Consider the following 23,947-nt stretch of genomic DNA (forward strand, 5'->3'; position numbering starts at 1 on the left):
ATTAGAAGCTAGCAAGTTAGCGAAGTCCCAAATCGGCTCAAAATTTCATGTTCAAGGGGGTGATTTTCAATTCGAACTTTTCACTAAGGTTAATATCTTAGAACACATCTCTCGGTCTGTGTCCTTCCAATCTGTCGTGAATTAGTGGAAATATCACCGTGACAGACAGGCACCTATCTCATTGATGATATACTGGTTTGACTAGACTATCGTGTGTTATCGCATCCAAGAGGGGTAATTCATGAATTCATACGTGACTCCTAGTTCAACACCAGCGGCACTGGAACTAAGTCATGTCTGTTATCACATTCGTCGAATTTGCTTCACAGGGCGTCGATATCAACTCCGCACTCTTTGTGTTCTGGAATTCTTCAACCTGAATGATTTGGCGATGCCGTTATCGTTGGACGGACCATGTCTACATGGAAGCAAAAATAATAGCTTCCAGGGTTTGTCCAGGGGAAATGTCAGTCTCCCTTGATAAAGAGGAAGAAAGAGTTGTGATACGTGCTACGTAAACAACAGGATTTGACCCAACCGATGTGTCCTCGCCAAATTGGAAATATGGAATAATCGCTCCTGGTTTGAACTTCTGCCTTCCCCACCTCACCACACACATATCCGTCGCCTCCTCGCTAGTATAGAACATTGTCAAGTCCCAATGACAGTCAGTGCGCACTGCTCTCTTCACGAAGACCCCTACTAATTAGTGGTTGTGCTTAACGATTAATAACGATATCTTTGGTTGACTTTTTCAACCCTCACAGACACTCCCTAGACATGATTTATGTCTGGCATGCCGGGTTAAGTCAATTTATAAGAGGGGCATTAAGCAACTGGTAGATGCACTTCCTAGCGGCGGGACGTACAAGCAACCCAGTGAGTACATATACTGCTGTGCCACAATGCACTAATTGGCATCGTTGAGCAGGTATCGGTGCACCTGTCCTGGAGGAAAATATGAAGCTCCTCCAGAAGAACCTATGGGGCGCATCGAGGCCCGGTGAAATAACTCCTTCCATCTTTCTCTTTCATTCAGGCGACAACGGTACTCACGTCAAACCCCTAGCATAGCTCAAAATGAACTGCGCCCCCCTACCAGCATGTCTTTTCTTCCACAGACACTGGACCCCCCAAAAACCTGAACGAGGTATCCTTTCCTTGAAGCCTCATATCCCTGACAATCTGCTAGGGAGACGAGCGGTTCAATAATGAGTGCTGAAGTCGAGATGAACGTCAGGAGCAGAGTACCATGCTGCGAATCGACTCTCACCGTCCACCTCGAATGGTTCCTCTGGAGCCTCAAATCACATTTTACACGTCCCGCCTATCGATGGCGATTACTCCCCATGGCGTCAGCCTATCTCCCACAGTGATGACCACTCGGCGCATCAGCGAGCTTGGTGCTCTTCAACACCCAACGAGAATCTCTGGCAGCTCTTGCTTCATTCCCACTCTGACCGATTGTCGCGGGTCTCAAACGCGGATAACAGACAAAGATATCAGCCTTACTTTCGATCCAGGCCGCTGCTACGCTACACACAAGACAGCGATAAGCAACTACCAGAGAACTTCCGAGACGACTCGACATCTCCTCCTGGCACACTCCTGGGTAATGATCCAGAGGAAAATGTCATGACCAGAATCCACCGGCACGATAGTCGCCATTCCAGCCCTCCTCCGCATGTGCTGGACGTGGAAGGCGGGCGTCGGTCTGTCAGGCTTCATGATTCTTTCGTTAATCGTGACCGCAAGTTGCCCCCGCTAGTCCTTGATCGTGAAGATCTTCGTTTACCCCCTGTCCACCGACCGTATCGGTATGAAGCCACATCACCTGAGAATGAAGGCTATCGCTCGCTTCACGAAGACTTTCCGAGTCTTAGTCGACACCAGCTGCCGACACCTCCTGGAAGTAGCTCGTCGCCGCTTGCCCCCAACTTCCGCGGATTTTCTGATCATCATCGACCCTGGCGATCACGGCCCATTCATCAGCCTCAGGAGGCTTCGCGAGAGAAGGATCATCATGATGTTAGAGGGACTTCCAGAGATCTGCCACCTCCCGTCTATGACTCACTAATGGACGAGGCACTATCAGATGATAACTATCCTAACGACAGGATTTCAACTTTGATCCCATTTTACATGTTGTCGAGGATGACCTACGGCACACAAGAGCGCAACGAAGGCTATACTCACGATAGGGTACTTCATAGTGCCTACGAGGACTCTAATCAATCCCTGCTGAACAGCTCCCACAGCGATAAGGTATTCGGACCCTCAACCAACAAAGAGTATGCAGCAGCATCCAGAAGTTTACCCAGCCCCATCGATGACTTGCCAATGAACGAAGCATCCTTTGACTTAATCCACGGAAATAACAGATCCCGGATGTCTGGTGCCTCTACTGCGTCAACGAACAGCGACGCCTCAGTACATGATAGCCCCCGTCGCAGAATGCATCTCGATGGTGCACATGAAGAGGCTGGCCATGTAGTACAGCCAAATGCTGCTGTACCCGTTTCTGAGCCTTTACAATCGAAAGTGACCGGGATGTCATACAGTCCCCCAACGTCTGATGATGAGGAAGTCGACCAGCTGAGCGAGGATAAGCCAAAGTCGGGCCCAGTTAACACAGGCTATTTGCGATTCCAATTTATGCCAGGGAACACCACTTCTCGTACCTACAAAACGGTCTTTTATCCCGGTGACGACAAGGCTCTTCCCAGCACACCTTGGAATACGCGTGCGATGCTTGCCCTCACAGATCCAGACCATTCTACTGTGTATGCTGACATCAGAAGGATGCAACAACTTGAAAAAGATTCACTTACCGCAATCCCTCGCGCGTCTGAATTTCACTTCTTTTACGACTCTTCTATGTCAGATATAGTTCATAATTCTCCGTACCCGAAGTCCTTGTTGTTCTCGAACAACCCCTTCCTCGATGCACACATCGTCGAAATCCAAGAGGTCTCATTCCCTGGCAATTCTGTTTTGGAGACGCACGGTCCTATTCCAGCATTCACTTCAACTAGCCCTACTGCCACGGACGAAGTCGTTTCCACCACCTCCGAGCTCGATTCCCTCACTGAGGATTCCGAGTCCTGTGTATACAGGATTCGGTCTGCAACCTGAGCTCTAATTGTGGCTGTGTATGTTGGTGTCACGTGACTATGTGCCTGCTTACTCATCGCCTACGCCTGCCCCCTTCATTTTTACTCTCTTTCGCTCTTTCTCTCTTTTTTACTTTATTTAACGCTGGAAATGTCTACCACACTCTTTCTAACTTTTTCATGTCCTCAATAAGTACCCGACTTTGCATTTTAGACACTCCCCTTTCGCTGTCGAGTAGTTATATTTTGTTTCCAATGCCTTACTATCAAAAGTCTCAGTGTTCTTTCCTGCACTCGCATACCCACTGGCTACCACCCCATACGCTCCCCACTCTCTTCAAAACGCTAGTGAGGCATCCCATGGTTATATCGTCATTCCAGACAAAATGACCTTATATCATCCAGGATACCTCCGACTGTCGAAATAATTACAGAGTCTACAACTGGCATATGTTCTCTAATAACATATTTTTATCATTTATGTCACCGTCCTCAATCTCCTTGACCACATTGACGCCAAACCAACCCTTCACTAAACACTTTGCGTTACCTCCACTCAACGCCTCGGCAACCACAAAGGCACCATTCGCCTCACCCTTCATACACATTCCAACGATCACATCTTGCCCTAAAGTCTCAACGAACTGATCCGCAAAAAAAGGCCGAATCCCACCCGTAGCACCTTTTCAACAGCGTTGTTCACTCGGTTGTAATGCCTGCCCTAGAGGAGAGTCTTGTACATACAACAATATCATACTGTATACCATATAGTTTCTGTGAGAGATACTACCGAACGTTCTTTACAGCAGAATCAGAGCCCGAGAAGAACATATCGTATCATGCTTCCACTCCTCCAGGGTTTGGCGACTCTCCGAATTTATCGGCCAGAGCTCCTGGTAAGGTTAAAAACGTCCTCAATCCATGCAAAAGAGCCCTGTCAAAACCTCCTGCATATTTGCAATTTGACACGGAAGTCCTTTGTATAGTCATCCAACCGTTCAGTTGCCATGTGAAGGACCTGACCAAAGATGGTTGCCAACAATTGGTTCTTGAAGTGTATGATAGCCATCTGTAGAATGGCTGTTACATACCACCCATAGGCTCATAGGAGCCCTTGAGGTCTAATACAAAAACATGAGCATCACAAAGTAATCTTTCCAAAAGAATATGCAGCCATCTCCTCACTCAAAGTCAATCTTCAGCGCATAACGCTCACCATCGAAGCCACTCCTCGATCTATCTTCCTTATCAACCATGCTAATTCTTTACCAAACCTTTCTACAAAGGACCAAAACAATGCTGTGATAAGCCTGGTATTTTGAGGGGGTTTGTGTATTTATCTCTGTATTTGATTCGCAAATTTACCTGAAGAAAATACTGAATGAAAACCTGACTGTTTTTTGAATGAAAGATACCTAAGAGTATTTCATTAAAAAAACAGTCAGGTTTTCATTCAGTATTTTCTTAGGTAAATTTGCGAATCAAATACAGAGATAAACACACAAATGGTATTTGACCCCTCAAAATACCAGCAGTAAAATGTCTCACATGACGTCACCGTTCACTTGTCAAATGCAAGCCTCATTTCCTCAATATCATTGCAGGACTAATCGAACTATCCTGCCGTAGTTATGACTTGACGGAATCATGCATCATAGTAAATGCGGTCCGTAATTAGAAATGCTATCGTGTGGCCCAAATGGCTGTGTGATATGATCAGAATAGCCATATATGGGAGATCAACGATCAAAGTGCCTGGCATATTAAGACGGGATGAATAATAACTTGTCATAGATGCGTCGCCCATTAAACGTGGATGTAATGGTGCTCATTAAGGGGTCAAGCTCATATTATAGAATTATTTATATTGCTTAAAATGCGTGGATTCTAAACGTACAGAGCCATGAGGCTCATCACTACGTATGAGATCCGAGGATTAAAAGATCTGTATTAAACTGTTACTCCCATTTAACACCAAAAAAACTTGAGAACAACAAGGGTACTGATATGCAGGTGGTATCGCTCCAAGTACTCGTTATCATCTACAAAAAACTCAAGTTCGTTGGTAGCTTCCGTTTGATCTAAGATGCTTGGATAGCTGAACCAAATCTCAGTGAATCAAGATACGATTACGCCTAAAGATAACCGGATATGTACTGCTCATTATAATACTTCAAGCTAATAATGAGCTTCTTGTAGAACAGAAGTCGACTTGCAATTCCGCTACTAAACTTTAACTAATACCAACAAAATCAGTTCAAACAACTTGCCTTCTCCTTCAGAACAGTGAAACAAATTTCAGCGGACCTAGCTAATTGCGGCTTGAATTATCTCTCCTGTTGCTGGTCGTCCTTCTCTTTTATGACCAAAAATAACCGTGTTTCCCACCATACAGAACGAGCATAATGCGCTGTAAGTTGAGAAACAGTAGTCTTGCCCTTCTACAACTCTTGGAAAAACAGTTTTGATTGACAATTCAATTGCTTCATTATTCACAAACACTTGAGTGAGACGCTGAGACGGGTCAACAAAATGCTTGAAATCCTGGATGTTGTATGATTGTACATACCCGATGACCGACTCCAAGACACTGTAACTTAAGCCACAGGGTAGAAAAGTCTGTAGAAGGCAATGCATATTGGCATGAACTTGATCAATCGCAGTACATTGTTCCTTGTGCATAAGCAAGCTAAGACGAGCCCACTTCTTGAGGCACAGATGCTACTGGCTGTGAAGAGTATACACCTGTAATAGCTGGAGGAACAACGATAACTGACATCAACACGGCCGGGACTGGTAAAGGAGCAATAATCGCAGGCTGCAGCACAGCTGGACCTGATAGAGAAGCGGTGATCGCCTGCTGCACAACTGGACCAGACGAAGGTGTGGGAATGGAGAAAGGTGGAGAAACGATAGTAACAAAAGGTTGGCCCATATTCGCAGGCTGCGAAGGCTCTGTAAACGATTATTGAGTGGTCGATATAACAGATGCGGGTGGAGCCACAGTGGCTGTAGGAATCGCCATGATACGGTCTGTTACATCATTCAAGACAGTCTAAAAAGAAGCAAAACAACCTTCTGTCGACTGCATGAATGAATCAACCCTTGCACCAAGAGCTGTGAAGTAATCTGTAAGGAACGGGGGTTGAGTATGAGTCGCAATAACATCACCAATATAAGTACAAACATTGGTACAAACATCGGTGAGTTGGGAAGTAAGCACCTCCTCCCTTTCAATGACCTCCTTATCATGAACACCCATCACCTCCCCAAAATCAATGACAGCGACAGCGATGCAAAGCTGATTTATATCCAGACATGCGAAGGTATCATTCAGCTCCTCACCCAGGGTCGCAGCATGCCCACCACCCCAACGCAGACAGTGGCGCCATCGACTACAGGAACAAAAGGACCAGAAGGAGAGACGACGGCCGTTCCCTTCGTAGATGTGGACGTCTTCGGTTTGACCGATGGTGTATGCTCCACTTTAGACGTTCCAGGTTCCTTATTCCATGTACTCATGTGAGTGGGGTCAGTGAGCTTTACCCGTTTCTTCACTGCCAAAGTGCTGGTAGAAAAAGGAAATGAGGAGATGGGTCAGTTCACAGGATCACCCGTTAGAATATCCTCTTGCCTAGATCCATCACAGCTCTCCAAAAAGATTCCCTCTGTGAGAGCAGCGACGACAGTATTGCACCCATGTGTCATCATCACAGTCTAGGTTGAGGTTTCCCGGAACTACCATGTCTATTGAACGAAAATTAAAAAAGACGTTCCGTTCGGAAGAGCAGGCAGTTAAAGTCATGGCCGACTACTTGTTCGTTTGAAACGCGCGAGTAATAGCACTGTGGCATTTGTAGGTGAGGATCAACCTAGAAGAAATGAGTTAACCATGAATTTAAAGCTATGCGCATGCGCCAACTTGATCAGCAACCAATCCTCACGGTCCTCCCAACCCTTCAACAGCCTTCACAAGCAACACAACCTCAAATCGAACGACCCATCTTCAAAGCAAGTATATCAGCTTTGACATATGTATAAAAATGACTCATTTTACAGGATGATATTTAGATGCCACCAAGCACACAACAATTCCTTACCCTACAGAAAAGATTAAAGTGAGTAAAGAGAAACAAATGTAAGATGACGTCAAGGTCGCTAACAGTACGACCTACTATCTGTTCTTTCCTGACATGATCACCTGCGTAGAAAAGGATGGAAATCGATGCCTGTTTTGGCCATTGGAAGGGTTTATTTGCGACCTTGTCTCGGATCCTAGCGACTGATGGTGTATCCATCCAAGACTTTGACACATTCGGGGAGGCTGATCATATAACTTTGTGAAATAAACCCTCGTCTCTTCCTTGACATCAGCAATCAATTCATCAGTGTAAGGGATCTGGACTTTATCTATGTACTATTATTTACCTACGTCTTTAGCAGCGCCCGTTATCCTTCCGAGTTCGGACTTTCACATCTGAATCACTTACTTTCATCATCTACGTTTACCTTACTGCTTGTATCTTTGACTCTCTCTCGCAATACACCCCGTTGGCGTGTGTAGCTCTTCGGTTAAAGGACCTCGTAAGGTATCGTAACCTTTACACTTTTTTACACATCTTTCATTGTGTATTGTGCTGTGGAGAACCACAGTAGGCTAACGCTTACAGAACTACTTTTTACTGCGACTTCTCTCTTCGATGGCTCAACGCTCAGCCTCGGAGAGCTCTGCTGCCATGCAGCAACCAACCACTCGACCCGAATCTCGACAAGCTGTCGAAATCCTTCAGCAGTTGCCGAACTACATGCCCTCCACCGAGCGTGCGTCGTTATCGCTACTGACTGCCCCCATACCTGCATTGTCCACTGGAAATGCGAGTTCCATACCGCCGACCACTGCGCCGGCCCTCCTCGTGCACTCTAACGTGCTGTATCGACCATCAGGTATCATCACGTTGCCTGAAGGTACTCCCGCATCGGAGACGTCCATCATCGGACATCTGCGGCCAGCGACGTTCTCAGAATCTCGCTCACCTCCTCACTCATTCGCCCCATCTGTGGCCAGATCCAGTCACTCTACGCACATGTCGTCCATCCACCACTGCCCCAGACGACGTATTAGAGCAAGAATTGGCTCAGTCGACGACAGCTAAGAGCTATGGGTGCATACGGCCAGTCTCGTGGCTCGGCTCCTCCTGCCTATGCCCACGAAATTACAGATTCATTTCATTTTCCTCCAGTATCTACTCCTCATGCTACGAGTGAACAGCTCCCAGCGTTGGTATCACCTGTAACCACTCCTCCAACGTCGACTGACTCCCCGCAAGTCACCTCTTCCGGGGAAGCTATGCCGGTTGTATTCCCTGATCCACCTGAGGCTACGCCTGAGGATGTAAACCGATTTATCGAGGAACGAGTTCGTCTCGCGGCTCGACGCTATAGGATGGACTTATCTCCCTTTCGACGCAACGTCAGACTACCCTTGGTACTGTATTCCACAGGTATACCTAGGCTAGCAATTAATAAGTTTTTTGCTGCTAATTTGAACGCCTCCAGGGCAATTCAATCCCATTCCCACTAATGTGAGACCTGAGTTAGGTGATTATCACCATAGCACAGATGAGTACAGTGCGAACATCAACTGCTGCTGTCGATAATCTCAGCCTGCCTCAACAGCCAGGTGAGACTGGTTCCAACTATGCACGATGTCGTCATGCCCATGCTCGGCTATCGACGCCACTTATTAAAGGTGAATCTTCACCCACTGTCCCGACTTCACATAGTTCGGAAACTCAAAAAACAGTTGATGCCTTGAATGAAGCTCGACGCGAGGTCTTCAATCGAGGTTTACTTCAACAATTGCATGATGAGGACATGCTATTGTATGGACAAACCATGGTCCCTGACCAGGGTGTTCATATTGATCTGTATGGAGATGCTACTCATCCAGATTTTCCAGGCATTCGGATTTTTCTTCCGCATATACGCTCGGAGGTGTACAACCCTCTTCGAGCTCGATTTCCACCGCCGGAAAACACCTCTGTGCCTCCAACCGGTGTTCCCACTGCTCACGTACGATCCTCTGTATCGCGAGCCTTGTCGCAAACTATTGTTGACCCTATAGAAGAGCGGAACAAGGCTCTGATCTCTAAAATTAAGGGTGAGTATGATAGTGATGCTGATGATGAGGACGACGTCCCTCCTACTCCTAGGAAGAGTAGATATGTTCCCCCACATCATCGGCCACCATCTCGACATCCTAAGGTCGAGAAGGATGAACCCCCTCTCCAGTTTGGTGACTCGAGACCTCGAGACCAACCTACAAGACCTGAGGCTAGTACTAGGCCAAATACTCAGTATTCCTGGTGAAGAACAGAGGCCACGACCATTGCAGGCTCCACCACAGCCTAGGACTCGTGTAGGAGCTGCTGCACCTAATCTTGATCCAGGAGACGACGGATCCTCTAGTGATTCGCAGGATTCCACTCCAGATCCTCCGAATCCACCACCTAATGGTCGTAACCCTCCTAATCGTCACCCAGATCCACCAACGCCGCCTCGACAGCGTCCTAATCGTCCAGAACATGGTGCTACACCTCTAGTGCCTTCACCTCGACCCCAGGCCGTTCCTGTGAACGCGCAGTCGAATCACTATGATCTTCGCGAGCCTGCTAGTTACTTCGACTCTGTTTTGGCTCGTAACCAACCTCGTCGGCCACAACAAGCCCAGGACTCGACCTCACATCGAGAGCAAAATCCAACACCTCCTCAATGAACTGCACCACATTCGGAGAATCGTGCAAGCCCAATTAATGTGGATAGTCCCACTTCGTCTCGTAATCTAGGTGCAGGTCGTCCTCCTAACGATCCTCCTCCTCCGCCACCACCTGGAGGACCAGGATCTCATCGTAGTGGTTCCAGTAACCGACATTCGTCACGCTCTGATAACCCACAAGCTCGCGAACCGACTCCTGCTCATTTTCAGGAAGTCCGTTTCACATCTCAGGAACCTCGTTTCAACAACGAGGAGATATTCGAGTATCTCCCTGTTATGAGATCTGAGGTTGAAATTATGCTTGCAATTTTTCAGCGCTATGAACGCCTCGTGAATCGCAATCTCTTGCGTGTTCAACGAGGACTGGATTCTAATGTCCAGAAAACATCTTTACAGAGTATTCCTCGTCCCCAAAAATATGAGGGAAGCTCTGACCTTATAGAATTCGATGAGTGGACCTTCTCTATCATTAGATGGATGAAGATCACAAATATTTGTGGCCCTGTTTATACTGAAGATGAATGGGGTGGACAGCAGCTTTCTGCCATTGATATGCAGCATACGAGCACTCTTGCAACCTTTTTGGGGGAGATGCCCGTACGTGGTATAACAATGTAGTTGAAGACACACCTATCGCTTATACCAATAATGCGAATGGTGAAGATTTTCCTACTTTCATGGAAGTAATTAACGGTCTGTACCATCGATTTATCCATGAATCATCATTATATGCTGTTAACGAACACTTTGAGCGTGTTCAGTACACTTTTGAAGGTGGTGTTTGCCAGCTATTTGCGAGTTTATTACGATTTGCAAACATGATGCCTTCACCACCAGACATCTATACGTTCCGACGATGTCTAATGATCTCGTTACCTTCAAATATTCATCAGGAAGTCACTCGCATGGGTCTCACTGCCGAGGTTTCGACTGTGAATGATATTATGCAGCGTGCTCTTATTGTTGAGAAGGGTATCCGTGCAGAACGATATTACAGTCAACAACGGCAAGACCATATATCTCAACTTCGTAAGTCATCGAAGGAGAATGCCAAATCTGCAAAGAAGAGGCATTCTCCATCACCTCGTAAATTCAAGAAGGTTCAGGGTGAGCGCCATAGCACTCGACCCAATCCTGGCTACGAAAAATTCAAGCGAATTCGTGATCAGCCCAAGAAGGATCGTCCATCTTCAGGGCATAAATCATCGCACCCACACCACTCTAAAGACAAGGGAAAATCGAATCCTAACTCGAAAATCCCTACCTTGCTACGGCTGTGGGAAGAAGGGACATTACTCCAATGATCCCTCATGTCCGGAGTACGGAAAGCGAAGTTCCAGGAGAGAAATTGTACCACATTGTGGATGACAATCTCTCCAGACAATTCGTCTGTGAATTCAGCATCGGATCATGAATCCTCCGATGAGGAGTATCATACAGAGGTTGAAAACCCACCAGATTGGACTAACCTCTCAGAAGACGAACCTGGAAATTCTTCCGGGCACCAGTCTCCCAATAATTCTGATGCTGAAGACCCTTATGGTGGAAGTCAGTATACATCCGATGAGGGTACTACTGATGAACGCATGGGGTTTATTTTTGAAGAAGATAATGATTACTCGAATTCATCAGGGTATATCTCACTTCTCTGAGCATTTGAATGACCATACCATGGATCATGATGCATCTAGCGAAGACTCCTCCTCAATCTCAGGACTCTGATAGCGATGGAATGGAATCTCATGACGAGTATGTCCTGGATTTCCCTGAATACCTTCGGGCAATTCAAACAGAGCAGACAAGTGATGGAAAGATCAAAGGATATCGACCAACACTTGAGCCCACAAAAATCCATGCACCTCGGACTGCATCTCGTCCAAAGCGTACGGCTGCTGAAAATCGTTGCCTTGCTGCTTTAGTCACTATCAATGGACGTGAAGCATTTACTCTCTTCGATTCTGGGAGTACCGCCGATGCTATCAGTCCAGATTTTGCTCGTCTCGCAAAATTAAACATATTCCAGTTGACGAAGCCCATCACGCTTCAACTTGGAACTAAAGGAAGTCGCTCGCAGATTAGCCATGGTTGTAATGCATCCTATAAATTTGGGAATGCTCGTGCATCCATCTCGGGTGATAACTACTACTTTGATATTGCGAACGTTGACCGCTATGATGCAGTCCTAGGCACTGTTTTCATGCGGAAGCATGGCATATCACTTGATTTTGAGTACGATACAATTCGTATTCAGCGTATTCCAGTCCCTACTCTTTCAGAGGGGGAGGAAACCAAGGAAATGACTCGTAGATATGCGAAACGTGTATCAAACAAAGTCTAATTCGACCCGGATGAGGAAGTAGAAATCAAACCTCGCCCGAATAAATCCAAAGAACCAGTTTCAACTACCTAAGGTTTGAAGGGTTCAACCAAGAGAATTAAAACTGTACAGTCTAAGTCAAAATGACTATATGGCCAGAGCATAAATAAAGCTCGTTCTGACGTACCAGAACCTCCATGGTCACGCTATGCGCCAACCATAGAGGATATCAAGAAAGAGGACGACAGTGGAAGACTAGCAGCTCCATTGAACCTGTCAATTACCTGTCTTACTTACTCTGGAAGACTTTGTGTCGATGGAAGACCTTTCAAAAATTGTTACTGAAGCTCTTACCTTGGATGCCTCGAATCCAAAGAATAGGCAAAAATTAATTGAAGTCAATGAACTTGTACAGGAATTTACACGAGAACGGTTTCCCGAATCGCAAAGCAAAGAGATTGAAGATTCAAATCCAAAGATCTCGATTGAAGAAGCAATTCATGCAACTTCTGAGCGTTACAAGGATAAGACAAAGGATATAACCTCTCCTTCGGTCGCTGATATCCCTCAGCTTCGTGCTAGATGGATGGAATCGTGTCGTGACATTATGGGAGGTATTCCAGAGGAATTACCTCCATTACGAGCCGTAAATCATGAAATCCCATTGATCAATGATAAGGCAAAATATAACTATTACTTACCTCGTTGCCCTGACTCTATGAAGGGTAAACTGGCGGAAAAGATTGCCCAGTACAAGAGAGCTCACTGGTGGGAACCATGTGTCTCTACTCAAGCTGCTCCGATGCTATGTGTTCCGAAAAAAGATGGCTCGGACATCCGAACCACTGTAGATTGTCGGAAACGCAATGAGAATATGGAAAGGGATGTTACCCCGTTTCCAGACCAGGATACCATTAGATTTGACGTGGCTCGGGCTAAGCTCCGATCCAAGATTGATCTTTCAAATGCCTATGAGCAGGTTCGAGTTGTCCCCTCCGATGTTTGGAAGACAGCCTTTGCAACCATCTTCGGAACCTTCAAGAGCAATGTAATGCAGCAAGGAGACTGTAATGCTCCTTCCACATTTCAACGGCTCATGACTTCGATCTTCCAAGACTATATTGGAGTCTTCATGCATGTGTACCTCGACGACTTATTCATTTACAGTGATAGCGTCGAGGAACATGAACAACATCTGAAGCTTGTATTCAATAAGCTTCGAGAAAACAAACTCTTCATGAAAGCAGAAAAGGTTCAACTTTACGCTGAGAAGATGGATTGTCTTGGACATCTTGTTGATGATAAAGGACTCCATGCAGATTCAGATAAGCTGGAACGAATCCGAAACTGGAGACAACCTCGAAACTATAATGATATTGAGAAGTTTCTTGGACTTGTGAATTATCTCGCATATTTCTTACCGGATGTGACTGCGTATACAGCCCCTCTATCCGAAATGACTAAGAACGGACAGCCATTTTACTGGCATCCGCTTCACTCTGTCTGCTTTCAATCTATCAAGGATTTGTGCTGCAAAGTACCAATCCTTCGTCCTATTAATGTAGCCATTACGGAACCCATCTGGGTTATCTGTGATGCCTCGATTTCTGGTGTAGGTGCGATGTATGGACAAGGTCCTACCTGGCAGACTTGTCGCCCTGCCGGATTTATGTCTAAGAAGTTCACGGATAGTCAACGCAATTACCGTGTTTTTGAGACCGAAACTCTTGCAATGCTTGAAGCCCTGTTGAAGTGGGAAGACAAGCTTATTGGTTATCGCATTCATGTTGTCACAGACCATAAAGCTCTTGAGTTCTTTAAGACTCAACGACGTCTATCAAATCGTCAAATGCGGTGGATGGAATATCTCTCACGTTTTGATTTTGATATTACCTACGTGAAGGGTGTATCTAACAAAGTTGCTGATGCCCTATCACGCTATTACGAGTCTGATACTCCTGAAGATCAGCACCACCTAGCTGAATTTGTCAATGCTGATATTCGTATTGATAAACTCGGTGAAGACCTACCTTTAGGTCGCAAAGAAGAAGCTGAGGAGATGGTTATTCACCTCAGTGCTATGGAAACACGTCGAGAATCTGCACGTCTCAAAGAGAAGCGTGAAACTCGAGAACTTGAAGCTGAAGAAATGGAGAACGCTCGGGAACCAGAGGAACCCGAACCTGTTCAATTACCAAAAGTTAACCCTACTGTTTTCGACTCTCGAGACAAGGGTAAAAACTTACAAACCACTATGGACTCGGATCCAACCTTTGTGTCGGATATTAAGTCTTCATATGCCACGGATCCTATATTCTCGAAGGTCCTTAAGGCTCCTAGTGACCACCCTCGATTTTTCATTGAGGAAGGATTAATCTAGATGGAAAACTCGTATAAGCCCGGAGAAAAATTGTTATGCCTCCCTAAGTCACCTAAGGGATTGCGTTCACTTCGTGGAGCTGTTATTGAACAAGCTCATGAGGTTGTTGGCCACTTTGGTCCCCAACGAACGGCGGATTGCATTCGTCATTGGTATTGGTGGCCAAAACTCTACGGGATGTGTGAATTCTTTTGCCGTACCTGTGAGACTTGTAATAAGTCGAAGGGGAACTATAGAGCTCCCTCAGGGAAACTCCATTCATTGCCAATACCAACCAGACCATGGCAATCTATCAGAATGGATTTTATTGGTCCGTTTCCTGAGGTTAAAGGATATAATTACCTTTGGGTAGTTATCTGCTGATTGACATCTCAGGTTCACTTAATCCCAATCCACACCTCCAATACGGCCACGGATTTGTCTTCAATATATTTCCGTGAGATTGTACGACTGCATGGCCTTCCGGAATCGATTGTCTCTGACCGTGACCCCAAATTCACGTCAGTATGGTGGAAAGAGCTTCACCGCTTACTTGGTGCAAAGCTTCTTATGTCTACCTCTTTTCATCCACAAACAGACGGAGCTACAGAGCGAGCTAATCGCTCTATTGGCCAGATTTTTCGTGCCTCCATTCGTCCTGATCAGCGTGACTGGTTGATCAAGGTACCTATCGTTGAATTTGCTCTTAACTCGAGCACGAATGTGTCTACAGGGTTCGCACCTTTCGAACTTGTTGGAGGATATATGCCTTCAATGATGCGAGAGGTTCGATATGATAAACTTGTCCCACCCGGGATCCATGCGTTCGCTATCCAAGCCATGCAGAACCTGTATGATGCTCATGATGCCCTTATTGCCTCTCGAGTATTCCAGACTCACGAGGCTAATAAACATCGATCTCCTGAACCTGATATCAAGGAAGGATCGAAGGTATACCTATCAACGAAGAATTTGAATCTTCCCAAAGCTAGGGCAACGAAACTATTACCTAAATTCGTTGGCCCATATACTGTACTCATGGCAGACCACACATCGTCCACCTATGAGTTAGACCTCCCTGAAGAACTCGTGAAACGTCGTATTCACCCACGCTTTCATGTTAGCTTGTTAAGGTCCTACATTGAAAGCGATGCAGTTTTATTCCCAGACAGAAAGAAGCCCGAACCTTACGACTTCGGTGCTCCTGATGATGCTGAGGAATTCGTTGAATGCATTGAAGGACATGAATGGAAGAATAACTCACTTTTCTTCCATGTACGATGGACTCTTGGTGATTTAACCGTAGAGCCATACTCTAAGTGCAAAGCACTTAAAGCACTCGATAAATACCTGGCTGTTGCTGGTATTTCAGACCCAAAGAACTTGCCAAAATTGTCTAACAAGGGTCCTAGGCCTAGGAAACGGCGACAGACAAGAAATGATACCCGTGTTACCAAAATGGCTGAGTAACAACGTGGTTATTCAAATTACCCTGATCGACAGGGTACAGTGGCTGTACCGGCTCTACTTTTTACGAACGCCGACTCGACGCCGCCACACCGATGTCGCATCCAAGTCTAGTCCATGCCCGCTGCTTTCTAGAGGGTATAAATTCCTTACAACCCACCAGGCTAGAGTATCATTACTATCTACTCCGATTTCTCAACCCACTTCAACTATCAGCACTCTGATACAGGCCACAACTCTTTGGCTGCTTCTGCTCCGAGTTTTTTCAACCTCGATGCCAATCCTTCTCAGGGGGAGGGACAGGTACCCTTTACTCCTCAAAAATCATCCTATCCTTCGTTTGCAGGCAATTTCTCCCAGATTATGCCTACTGGAATGCTGTTTTTTACTGGCTATCCGAATTCAACTATGGCCCCATCATTCTTTCCTATGGCGCCTTTCCTGTTTACTCAGGGTAACCCATTCTTTACGACGTCGAATATGGGTGCTACAGCAATGCCCCATGCTCCGAAATCGTCTTCTACTGCGATGGAAGGAATTATAGATTCCAATCCAGTTCCGATGTTTGGTAACATATTAACCAACCCCACATCGTGCACTCGAGTTCAGGAAGCTCCAGAAACGATCTCCGAACTCAGTAAACACTGTAACCATCATGGAGAAATGGTTAACGGTGCGCCCCAACGTGCTAAACATACCAGTTTACCGACTAACAAAACTAATCTCTCTAACTCAGATGATATTACTGCGGCTCTTGAGTCGTTCACTCTCGACTCTGGACCCTCGGATTCACTCATGAATGCACCTAATCATACTGCAGATCATGATATTCAACAGGAACTCGTAAAGCTTCGCCATGATAACGAGTTACTTAAGACCAGGATGGAATCTCTAAGTGCTCTCCAGTCCCTCACTCCGACCACAGAACATGCTGCCACCTGGGACCGTCATTCCCGCACGTCTCGAGGTATGCACGACCATCGTCCATATCCTGCAGTTCCTCATACACGAGGAACTCATCGACCTTCTCCTCCGAGAGCAGATCTTTCCTTTCACGAGACTTATTACGCATCACTTCAAGGATATGATCCATCCTGCACGGTTCCTATCACAGCTGTTGACACCACATCAATGATTGACGTGGCCCACACTCCTAATAAATGGGTCATTGTTGATCGAATTTCAAACGTGATCACTGCTATCCGACGAAAGCAGTCCATTAACCTCGTTTGCGAGCGAAATGGACGCCCAGCCCCTTATCCTCTCATCACTGATGGTGAACGTACCCTTCTAACTCAGTGGAATCGTCGCCGTCCTCGCTGGCTAGGACAAATTCCTGACTTAAAGCCTCAAACACAGGATGGGAATAATGGCAGGGACTTACCTCTGCTCCCTCCTCCTCCTGTGAAGGTTACTGCACCCAAGGATATTTGTCTTGACCCTCAATTGTGGGCAAGCTTCATCTTCCTCCATGGCACGGAACGTCATTACCCTGGTATATCTGTCACGACTACCGGATCTGTCAATATCCGTACCCTGGCTGGGTATCTGTTATTCCAATCAATCATTCCGAGTAACGCAACCCGAGTTAATCGGCATGGCTTTGCCATCGCTCTCGCTAGCGTGCTGGTCCATCCCATTGTATATTCAGACATTTGCCGTGATCGACATCTTACCATTGCAGACTCAGAAAAGTTGGTTCCATTTCCTCTTTCCCTCATCAGTCGAGCCTCTCAGTTTGACATCGTTACTCACCTTGCTAAATGCGGAGTCAAGTACTCCCACATCTGTTATATCCAGCCTTATGGCCGAGAGCTACTTCTTGCAGCTACTCGGCGCTTTAAGGGTACCCTCCGTACTCGTGCCTACAAGGCCCTGGACGACTTCGCATGGCGTATCCATCATTTTGATCTCCCCCGTGATATCTCTGTGTTCCAGGACAATTCCGCTCCTCGGATCTATTGGACGGCTCCCATTGAATGGGACTTAATTCCGATCCTCGAAGCACGTCGCAGACATTTCCTCAATTACCCAATCATTCAGGAGGCCACGAGCAAGTCTAATAGAAGCCATCAGCACACTGATCGCGTTGATTATAGAGCTGAAACTTCTTTGCCCGTGACCGGAGATGCAGACGTACCTATGGCTGGAGATGGCGATGCTTCTCATGCAGGCCCGTCCATCATGCACTTGTCGACTGCTCCTACCGCTTCCCCATCAACCAAGGCCTCTATCGCGATGACCATTACTTCAGGCTCAAACTCGAACGTTGATGGCGAAGCCGACGAGCTCGATTCACAGGACAATAACAAGATCTTATTGTAATTTGACTCTTTCGTCAAGATTGCTTCCCTATGCCCAATCTCAAGGGGGAGGGTGTAAGGGATCTGGACTTTATCTATGTACTATTATTTACCTATGTCTTTAGCAGCACCCGTTATCCTTCCGAGTTCGGACTTTCACATCTGAATCACTTACTTTCATCATCTACGTTTACCTTACTGCTTGTATCTTTGACTCTCTCTCTCGCAATACACCCCGTTGGCGTGTGTAGCTCTTCGGTTAAAGGACCTCGTAAGGTATTGTAACCTTTACATTTACCACGTACCAGTAATCTATGCGAGGATGGCCCTCAAAACAGCGCATTCAAATCGATAATCATTGAGCTAAGCGACACAGCCCACAGCCCAGTGCTAGTGTCGACTCTAGATGGTACCAAATTTTCCACGACGGGCACTGCACGTTATCCAAACCTTATGTGTCATACACAACACTTACCTGGAGGTGTCAAATGCCCCGTTCTATGTTAAAGTCGTAACATCACTGATGGATCTTAAATGAGGACATTGTTAGCTACAGGAAGTTCGTAAACTCGTCAGCTTTAATGAATAAAAATTTACGGCTAGACTTACCAGATGAGTTCTGAATCGACCGTAAACACACGAAATCTACTAACCACTCCTTAGTATGATCGGTGAGCTGTTAACTTGAATCACTTGTAGGTAAGTATTCATAAATCTGATGACGAGACATCAGTATCTGAATAGTGCTGCCTTGCAGCACTCTTACCTCGTCAAACGCCGGCTGTATAGCCCAGTACGATGCCTATTCCTCGCCGTTCCCACATTGGCATCGAATGCGAGCCTGTTGACCCCCCCAGAGGCAATTCCTGAAGTAGAATAAAGTCAGCGTAAGGTCAAACATTGAGTGTGGAAGATTTACCAGCTAGGACTAACGGGTAAGAGTTCCGCAACCGGGTGTATCGTCTGCTGTTGATCTCGTCGATGTAGGTGCAGATCCAACGTTGAGCAACCTGTAAAGATCATGTTAGTGAGAACTTGGAAATCAAAACATATGGCTTACCTTTCCGCGGCACTACAGGTATTGTACTTCAGTAGATGACTAAGGGTTGGTTAGCAGACCAACGGCATTGTATTGGAAAAGCTTACCTTCGTTAATTCTTCTCCGTCCGTCCCCGTCGACCACACTTCATTATTTTCAATGAACAGTCCGAACGCCCGCCGGGTAGGCTGACGTGCTATGTCTTCTTCGATCACCTGGAGAGCGCGCGTTCAAACTAAGGGTGACTTGGAGACCGTGAAGAGGGCAAGTTGCAGGAATGGAGTGTCGCGTGGGCGGAGGAGCAACGAACGGGAGTCAAAGAGATTGAAAATTACAAGGGTCTCGTTCTCGGTCGCGTAGACTTCTAGGACCACGACCACCGTGCCGCTGTACCAATATACCTGACGATTTGAGACAGAACGTCAAACGAATTTTGCGTATCTCGATTTGGTCGTCGCCGCCTAATGCTTCGAGAGTGATGAACAGATCTCGGGAAGGCGCAATCTCAAATATACTTTGTAGTTGCTCTTGGACTATGCTCGCAGATATAGCCGCTGTCGGTACCCTGCATGCTCGTGCTCCTCCTTCATTGCGTTGATGTCTTGCCAGCAGAAAGACGACGCGTTGTTTCCGGTCAACATTCGAGGACCCCGCTCATCAATAATCCCTCCGGAGCCCTCAAGACTTATTCGCAAACGATGTTCCCCTGTTCCATTCCTCGCATTGCGACATTCCTTACAAAGCTTCTTCACCGGTAACTTGTCACAAGGCCTAAAAAGCACATTAGATCGACACCGCCATGCAACAGCGGAGAAAGCAGCCTACGAAGACAGTAATGATTGATTGGCGAGGTCGCGTAGTGGAGAAAGAGGGAAGATCATGATCGATTACCCGCTCTTTCGGAGCACGCAAGTAATAGCACCATGGTATTCGTAGATGAGGATCGAACTAGAAGATGTGGGTTAACTACGGATTTAAAGTTACGCGCATGCGCCAACTTGATCAGCAACCAATACTCACGGTCCTCCCACCTTTTTCGCAACCTTCACAAGCAACACAACTTCAGATCAAGGGACCCATTTTCAAGGCAAGTATATCAACACTTACATATGTATCAAAAAGACTTATTTTACAGAATAATACTTAGATGCCACCAAGCACACGCCAATTCCTTACCCTACAAAGATTAAAGTGCGTGTAGAAAAACAAACGGAAAACATCTAAAACGCTGACGCTGCGACCTGCTATCCGTTCTTGCCTGGCATTATCACCCGTACAGAAAGGGATGGAAAGTCATAAAAGGGAAATTACAGCGAATCTTCAAGCAAAGAGGTGAGTAGCTAAAGATTCTATTATCAATGAATAAGTCATAAACAGAGGGAAAATAGCATATACATCGAGAGCTGATACACGTATGTCCTCGTCTCCATGTCCTCAATACGATTATAATTAAGTGTCCAGCATCCTCGATGTCAAGTCCAGGACCAGCCACACCGCCGAATACGTCCATCGATCTCAATATCACAATCGTAGACGACAACAACAGTTTTGTCTGAATGTGTGAGTAGGATTAACACGACAAACGCACGCGAAGTTCGAACTCACACAAATGAAGACAGTCATTCATTGTGCTCATTAAGAATCCAAAAACTAAAATACCGTTTCTCAACGATGTCAGACTTATAACTTGCTACAGTGTACGCGATTGAACAGCCACGCGCCTCGAATAAAGAAAGGATATTTTTCCCCGTTTATTCCCAGTCAATAATATCAGAAACCTAAAACAATCAATCGACAACACTACAGGACATTATGAGTACCCTGCTGCGTCCACGCCAGATTAGAGAAGATCGGCAATCAAGGGAAATCGACAGTCTTTTTAAACTTCGGACAATTCTTCGGACTCGTCGCCCGAATTACCCGAAAAATCATTATTTGCATATATTTATTACGAGGGACTGAAAACAAACTCTCGTGCAGCATTGGAGAACACTGTATAACCACTTATAAATATCTTATATAGCACATATAATATTTTAGAAGAAAATCTGCATTAATAAACACAGAGACAGAGAAGACGACGACAAAATGATGAAGCTTGAAAGAGACTATTTACACATGTTAGGATCAAAAGCGACAGCTTAAATGGCAGACGAAAAATCAAAGAGGAAGCAGGAGTAAAGAACGAGTACCTCATTCTTCGGACTCGTAAATTTTTGGGACATACGGATCATGTGATTGTGTACGTCAGGCCTCACGTTCAAGCGTGGTCCGAGTCGTCTCATTGTTCACCAAGTACAATTCAACCATCGAATGGCAACTCACAGCTAGACATCGACTCTGCTAAGCAACATGTCTCCCCATCTTGTATTGCTATACAATCCGTTTGCGAGTGTTCGGTTGTGCGGGCCTTGGGAGGAAAGAACCAGGTACGTAGTAGTTTTCATCGGTCCGTGCCGGTACTCATTTACCTCCAGCTTTCTATGGCCATAGGTCGCTGCTGGGCTCACTTCGTATATTGAGCAACCGGAAGCCATTTCGACCGCAGAGTGAACACGCTTTGACTTGATTCTTCGGGTAAGTCTTTTTAGTATTTTTGCGACTAAGGCTTACATTTTAACTTAGTACCGTACCTGCTACCAATGCTATGAGGGAGTACTCATGTCTTGCTCATGTGATAATAGGACGGACTGTGTACTCGAGGTGACGCAAAAAGGAAGCGAAGGAGGCCTTGCTGGCGGAGAAAAGGGCGGAATAAGGCGCGCGAGGAGGGGTAGTAACACCCAAGAAGTGGAAAGGCCGAGCTCGGATGCCAACTTCGCCATCACCCTTGAGCCCAACAGACGCATTCGCAAAACTGTCCTTAACGTCTCCGATTCTCAGGACGGAGGATTCACCTGGCCCACGATTTGTCGCCGACTCAGCCCGTACGATCAGCCGCTTTCGAGGAGACGAAAACCACCTAGTTCGACGCCGGACACGTTGAGTGCAGAGCCATTCAAGGGCATGGCTGTTGGCTAATCTTCTCCGTCTATGGCGACCAGCTCATCAGACGTGCCTATGCGATACACCTCCGCAGCCTCCTTGGTCGCCACAAAAATCGCCCCCAATGCCGCTTATTCAAACCACCAAGGGCCGACGCGCATCGGGGAGTCTCAAATTGGACTGAGATGGGATGCGAGTCGTTGTGTATGGACGGGATGAGGAGGTGATTATGGGGAGGGAGTAATCAAACGGGCATATCGTTGGAAGTTCCTCGCTTGGCTAGGATGCGCCAAACGATTGTCAATGCTACCATCACGGCTGTTACGTTTGTGTAGTCCAAGTCTCTTTTTCGAAGGTATGTCGCCTATTTTTACTGTGTTGTCACGAGGTAACACATCTTTGGGTAGTATTCTAGGACTCCAGGATTTGGTACTCGTCGAGGGCCACTGGATATGGTAGAGCGTGGTGAGTTGGTTGTGATTTCTCTTTTCCTTCTAACTTCGTTTTTCAGGGTCTTCAGGATATTGCCAAGGACCTCGAAGCACAGCCTACGGCAACCGTAAAGCTTCCATGAAATCATAGTTTGGTGGTCGAGATCGCCTCCGCAATTATATGACAGACGAAGATGAACTAGGTGTGTAGGCAATTTGCACGTTTATGTTTATCGTCCACTTTGACATGCTACTGGCTCTGTCTATGTAGCTTGATCGATTTTTATGTTTCGCCTTGCATGGTCGGAGTGGAAAGCAAAAGCGGCAGTACAATATGTTCCCCAAGTGCTGTGGTTTGAAGATGATGGTCGTCATTGTGAAACGAAGTCAAGTCTATTAGAGCTGAGAAGGCCCGACTTGTTTGTTTGGTCCATGTCAGTTTTGACGCGACCGACCCGGACCGACCTTATCTATTTTCCTTCAACAGAACGTCAGCCTGCTCGCAACCTTCTCGCAAGCCTTCAAGTTGCGGAATCCCCTCGAATAGCGACTCTCAGCGACTCTACTCAGCACCACACGTCTGCATTTGCTATCTGTTAGTGTTCGGTCGACAGGAGGAAAGAGTCAGGTGCGTAGTTGTTTTTCTTGGTCTGTGCTAGTGCTTATGACTTCTCTACAGCTATCGCTTTCCAGGTCGATACTGGACTCACTCCGTATACTGTGCTGCTGAAAGGCGTCAGAGCACTTGCACATGCGATCGTATAACTCAAGGGCGATGCTGACAGGAAGCGAAGGGGATCTTGTTGTTGAGAACAGGATGGAACAATGAGAGGTAGTGCCGCCAAAGACAAGGGAAGGCCAAGCAAAGATGCCAACGCGCTGTTGCAAAACTGTCGTTAATCTCCCCGATTCTCGAGAAGGAAAGTTCGACAATGATACCTTCGACGCACGACTCCGCCTGTACCACTAGTGCTTTCAAGGGAAGGCGAGAATCACTTGATTTGATGCTGGACACACATTTCAGAGCATTCAGGCGCACGTCCGTTGATTCTCCGTCGACAGTGACCAGTTCATCAGTGATATACCTCAGCAGCCCCTTTTCTGCCACAAAAATCGCTCCTAACGCTACTTATTCAAACTGACGAGAGCTCATCGCTG

At 46.4% G+C, this 23,947-nt stretch overlaps 6 protein-coding genes across 6 annotated transcripts; 3 read left to right on the top strand and 3 right to left on the bottom strand.

Annotated features, from left to right (window-relative positions):
* Positions 1–661: 661 nt before the first annotated feature.
* EV420DRAFT_1690988 (uncharacterized protein) lies at positions 662–3,135 on the top strand (the record flags this gene model as incomplete). The annotated part of the gene is made up of 4 exons (XM_060479337.1): positions 662–667; positions 768–879; positions 932–1,048; positions 1,247–3,135. 4 exons carry the CDS (start codon positions 662–664, stop codon positions 3,133–3,135), a joined length of 2,124 nt encoding a protein of 707 aa, XP_060321521.1.
* Positions 3,136–3,550: 415 nt separating this feature from the next.
* EV420DRAFT_1283403 (uncharacterized protein) lies at positions 3,551–3,769 on the bottom strand (the record flags this gene model as incomplete). The annotated part of the gene is made up of 1 exon (XM_060468317.1): positions 3,551–3,769. A coding segment is annotated over one exon (219 nt), but the record flags the coding sequence as incomplete, so codon positions are not given.
* Positions 3,770–8,216: 4,447 nt separating this feature from the next.
* EV420DRAFT_1690994 (uncharacterized protein) lies at positions 8,217–11,192 on the top strand (the record flags this gene model as incomplete). The annotated part of the gene is made up of 7 exons (XM_060479338.1): positions 8,217–8,614; positions 8,670–8,695; positions 8,733–8,793; positions 8,863–9,273; positions 9,326–9,811; positions 9,959–10,485; positions 10,650–11,192. The coding sequence occupies exons 1-7, from the start codon at positions 8,272–8,274 to the stop codon at positions 11,190–11,192; spliced, it is 2,397 nt and encodes a 798-aa protein (XP_060321523.1). The 5' UTR covers positions 8,217–8,271.
* A 5,070-nt stretch (positions 11,193–16,262) lies between these two features.
* On the top strand, positions 16,263–18,630 carry EV420DRAFT_1600377 (uncharacterized protein; the record flags this gene model as incomplete). The annotated part of the gene is made up of 2 exons (XM_060475003.1): positions 16,263–16,704; positions 16,768–18,630. Coding segments are annotated over 2 exons (2,031 nt in total), but the record flags the coding sequence as incomplete, so codon positions are not given.
* Positions 18,631–19,096: 466 nt separating this feature from the next.
* On the bottom strand, positions 19,097–20,254 carry EV420DRAFT_1489194 (uncharacterized protein; the record flags this gene model as incomplete). Its single annotated transcript, XM_060470683.1, has 7 exons — positions 19,097–19,200; positions 19,254–19,344; positions 19,395–19,406; positions 19,481–19,588; positions 19,628–19,760; positions 19,938–20,144; positions 20,199–20,254. 7 exons carry the CDS (start codon positions 20,252–20,254, stop codon positions 19,097–19,099), a joined length of 711 nt encoding a protein of 236 aa, XP_060321525.1.
* A 1,300-nt stretch (positions 20,255–21,554) lies between these two features.
* Positions 21,555–22,558, bottom strand: EV420DRAFT_1600383 (uncharacterized protein). Its single transcript, XM_060475004.1, has 4 exons — positions 22,059–22,558; positions 21,851–21,950; positions 21,670–21,802; positions 21,555–21,615 (listed from the first exon to the last, which is right to left on the bottom strand). Exons 1-3 carry the CDS (start codon positions 22,220–22,222, stop codon positions 21,701–21,703), a joined length of 366 nt encoding a protein of 121 aa, XP_060321526.1. The 5' UTR covers positions 22,223–22,558; the 3' UTR covers positions 21,555–21,615; positions 21,670–21,700.
* Positions 22,559–23,947: the final 1,389 nt, after the last annotated feature.

Source organism: Desarmillaria tabescens, assembly GCF_030435595.1.
Source record: "Desarmillaria tabescens strain CCBAS 213 chromosome Unknown EV420scaffold_229, whole genome shotgun sequence".
Classification (NCBI taxonomy): Eukaryota; Fungi; Basidiomycota; class Agaricomycetes; order Agaricales; family Physalacriaceae; genus Desarmillaria; species Desarmillaria tabescens.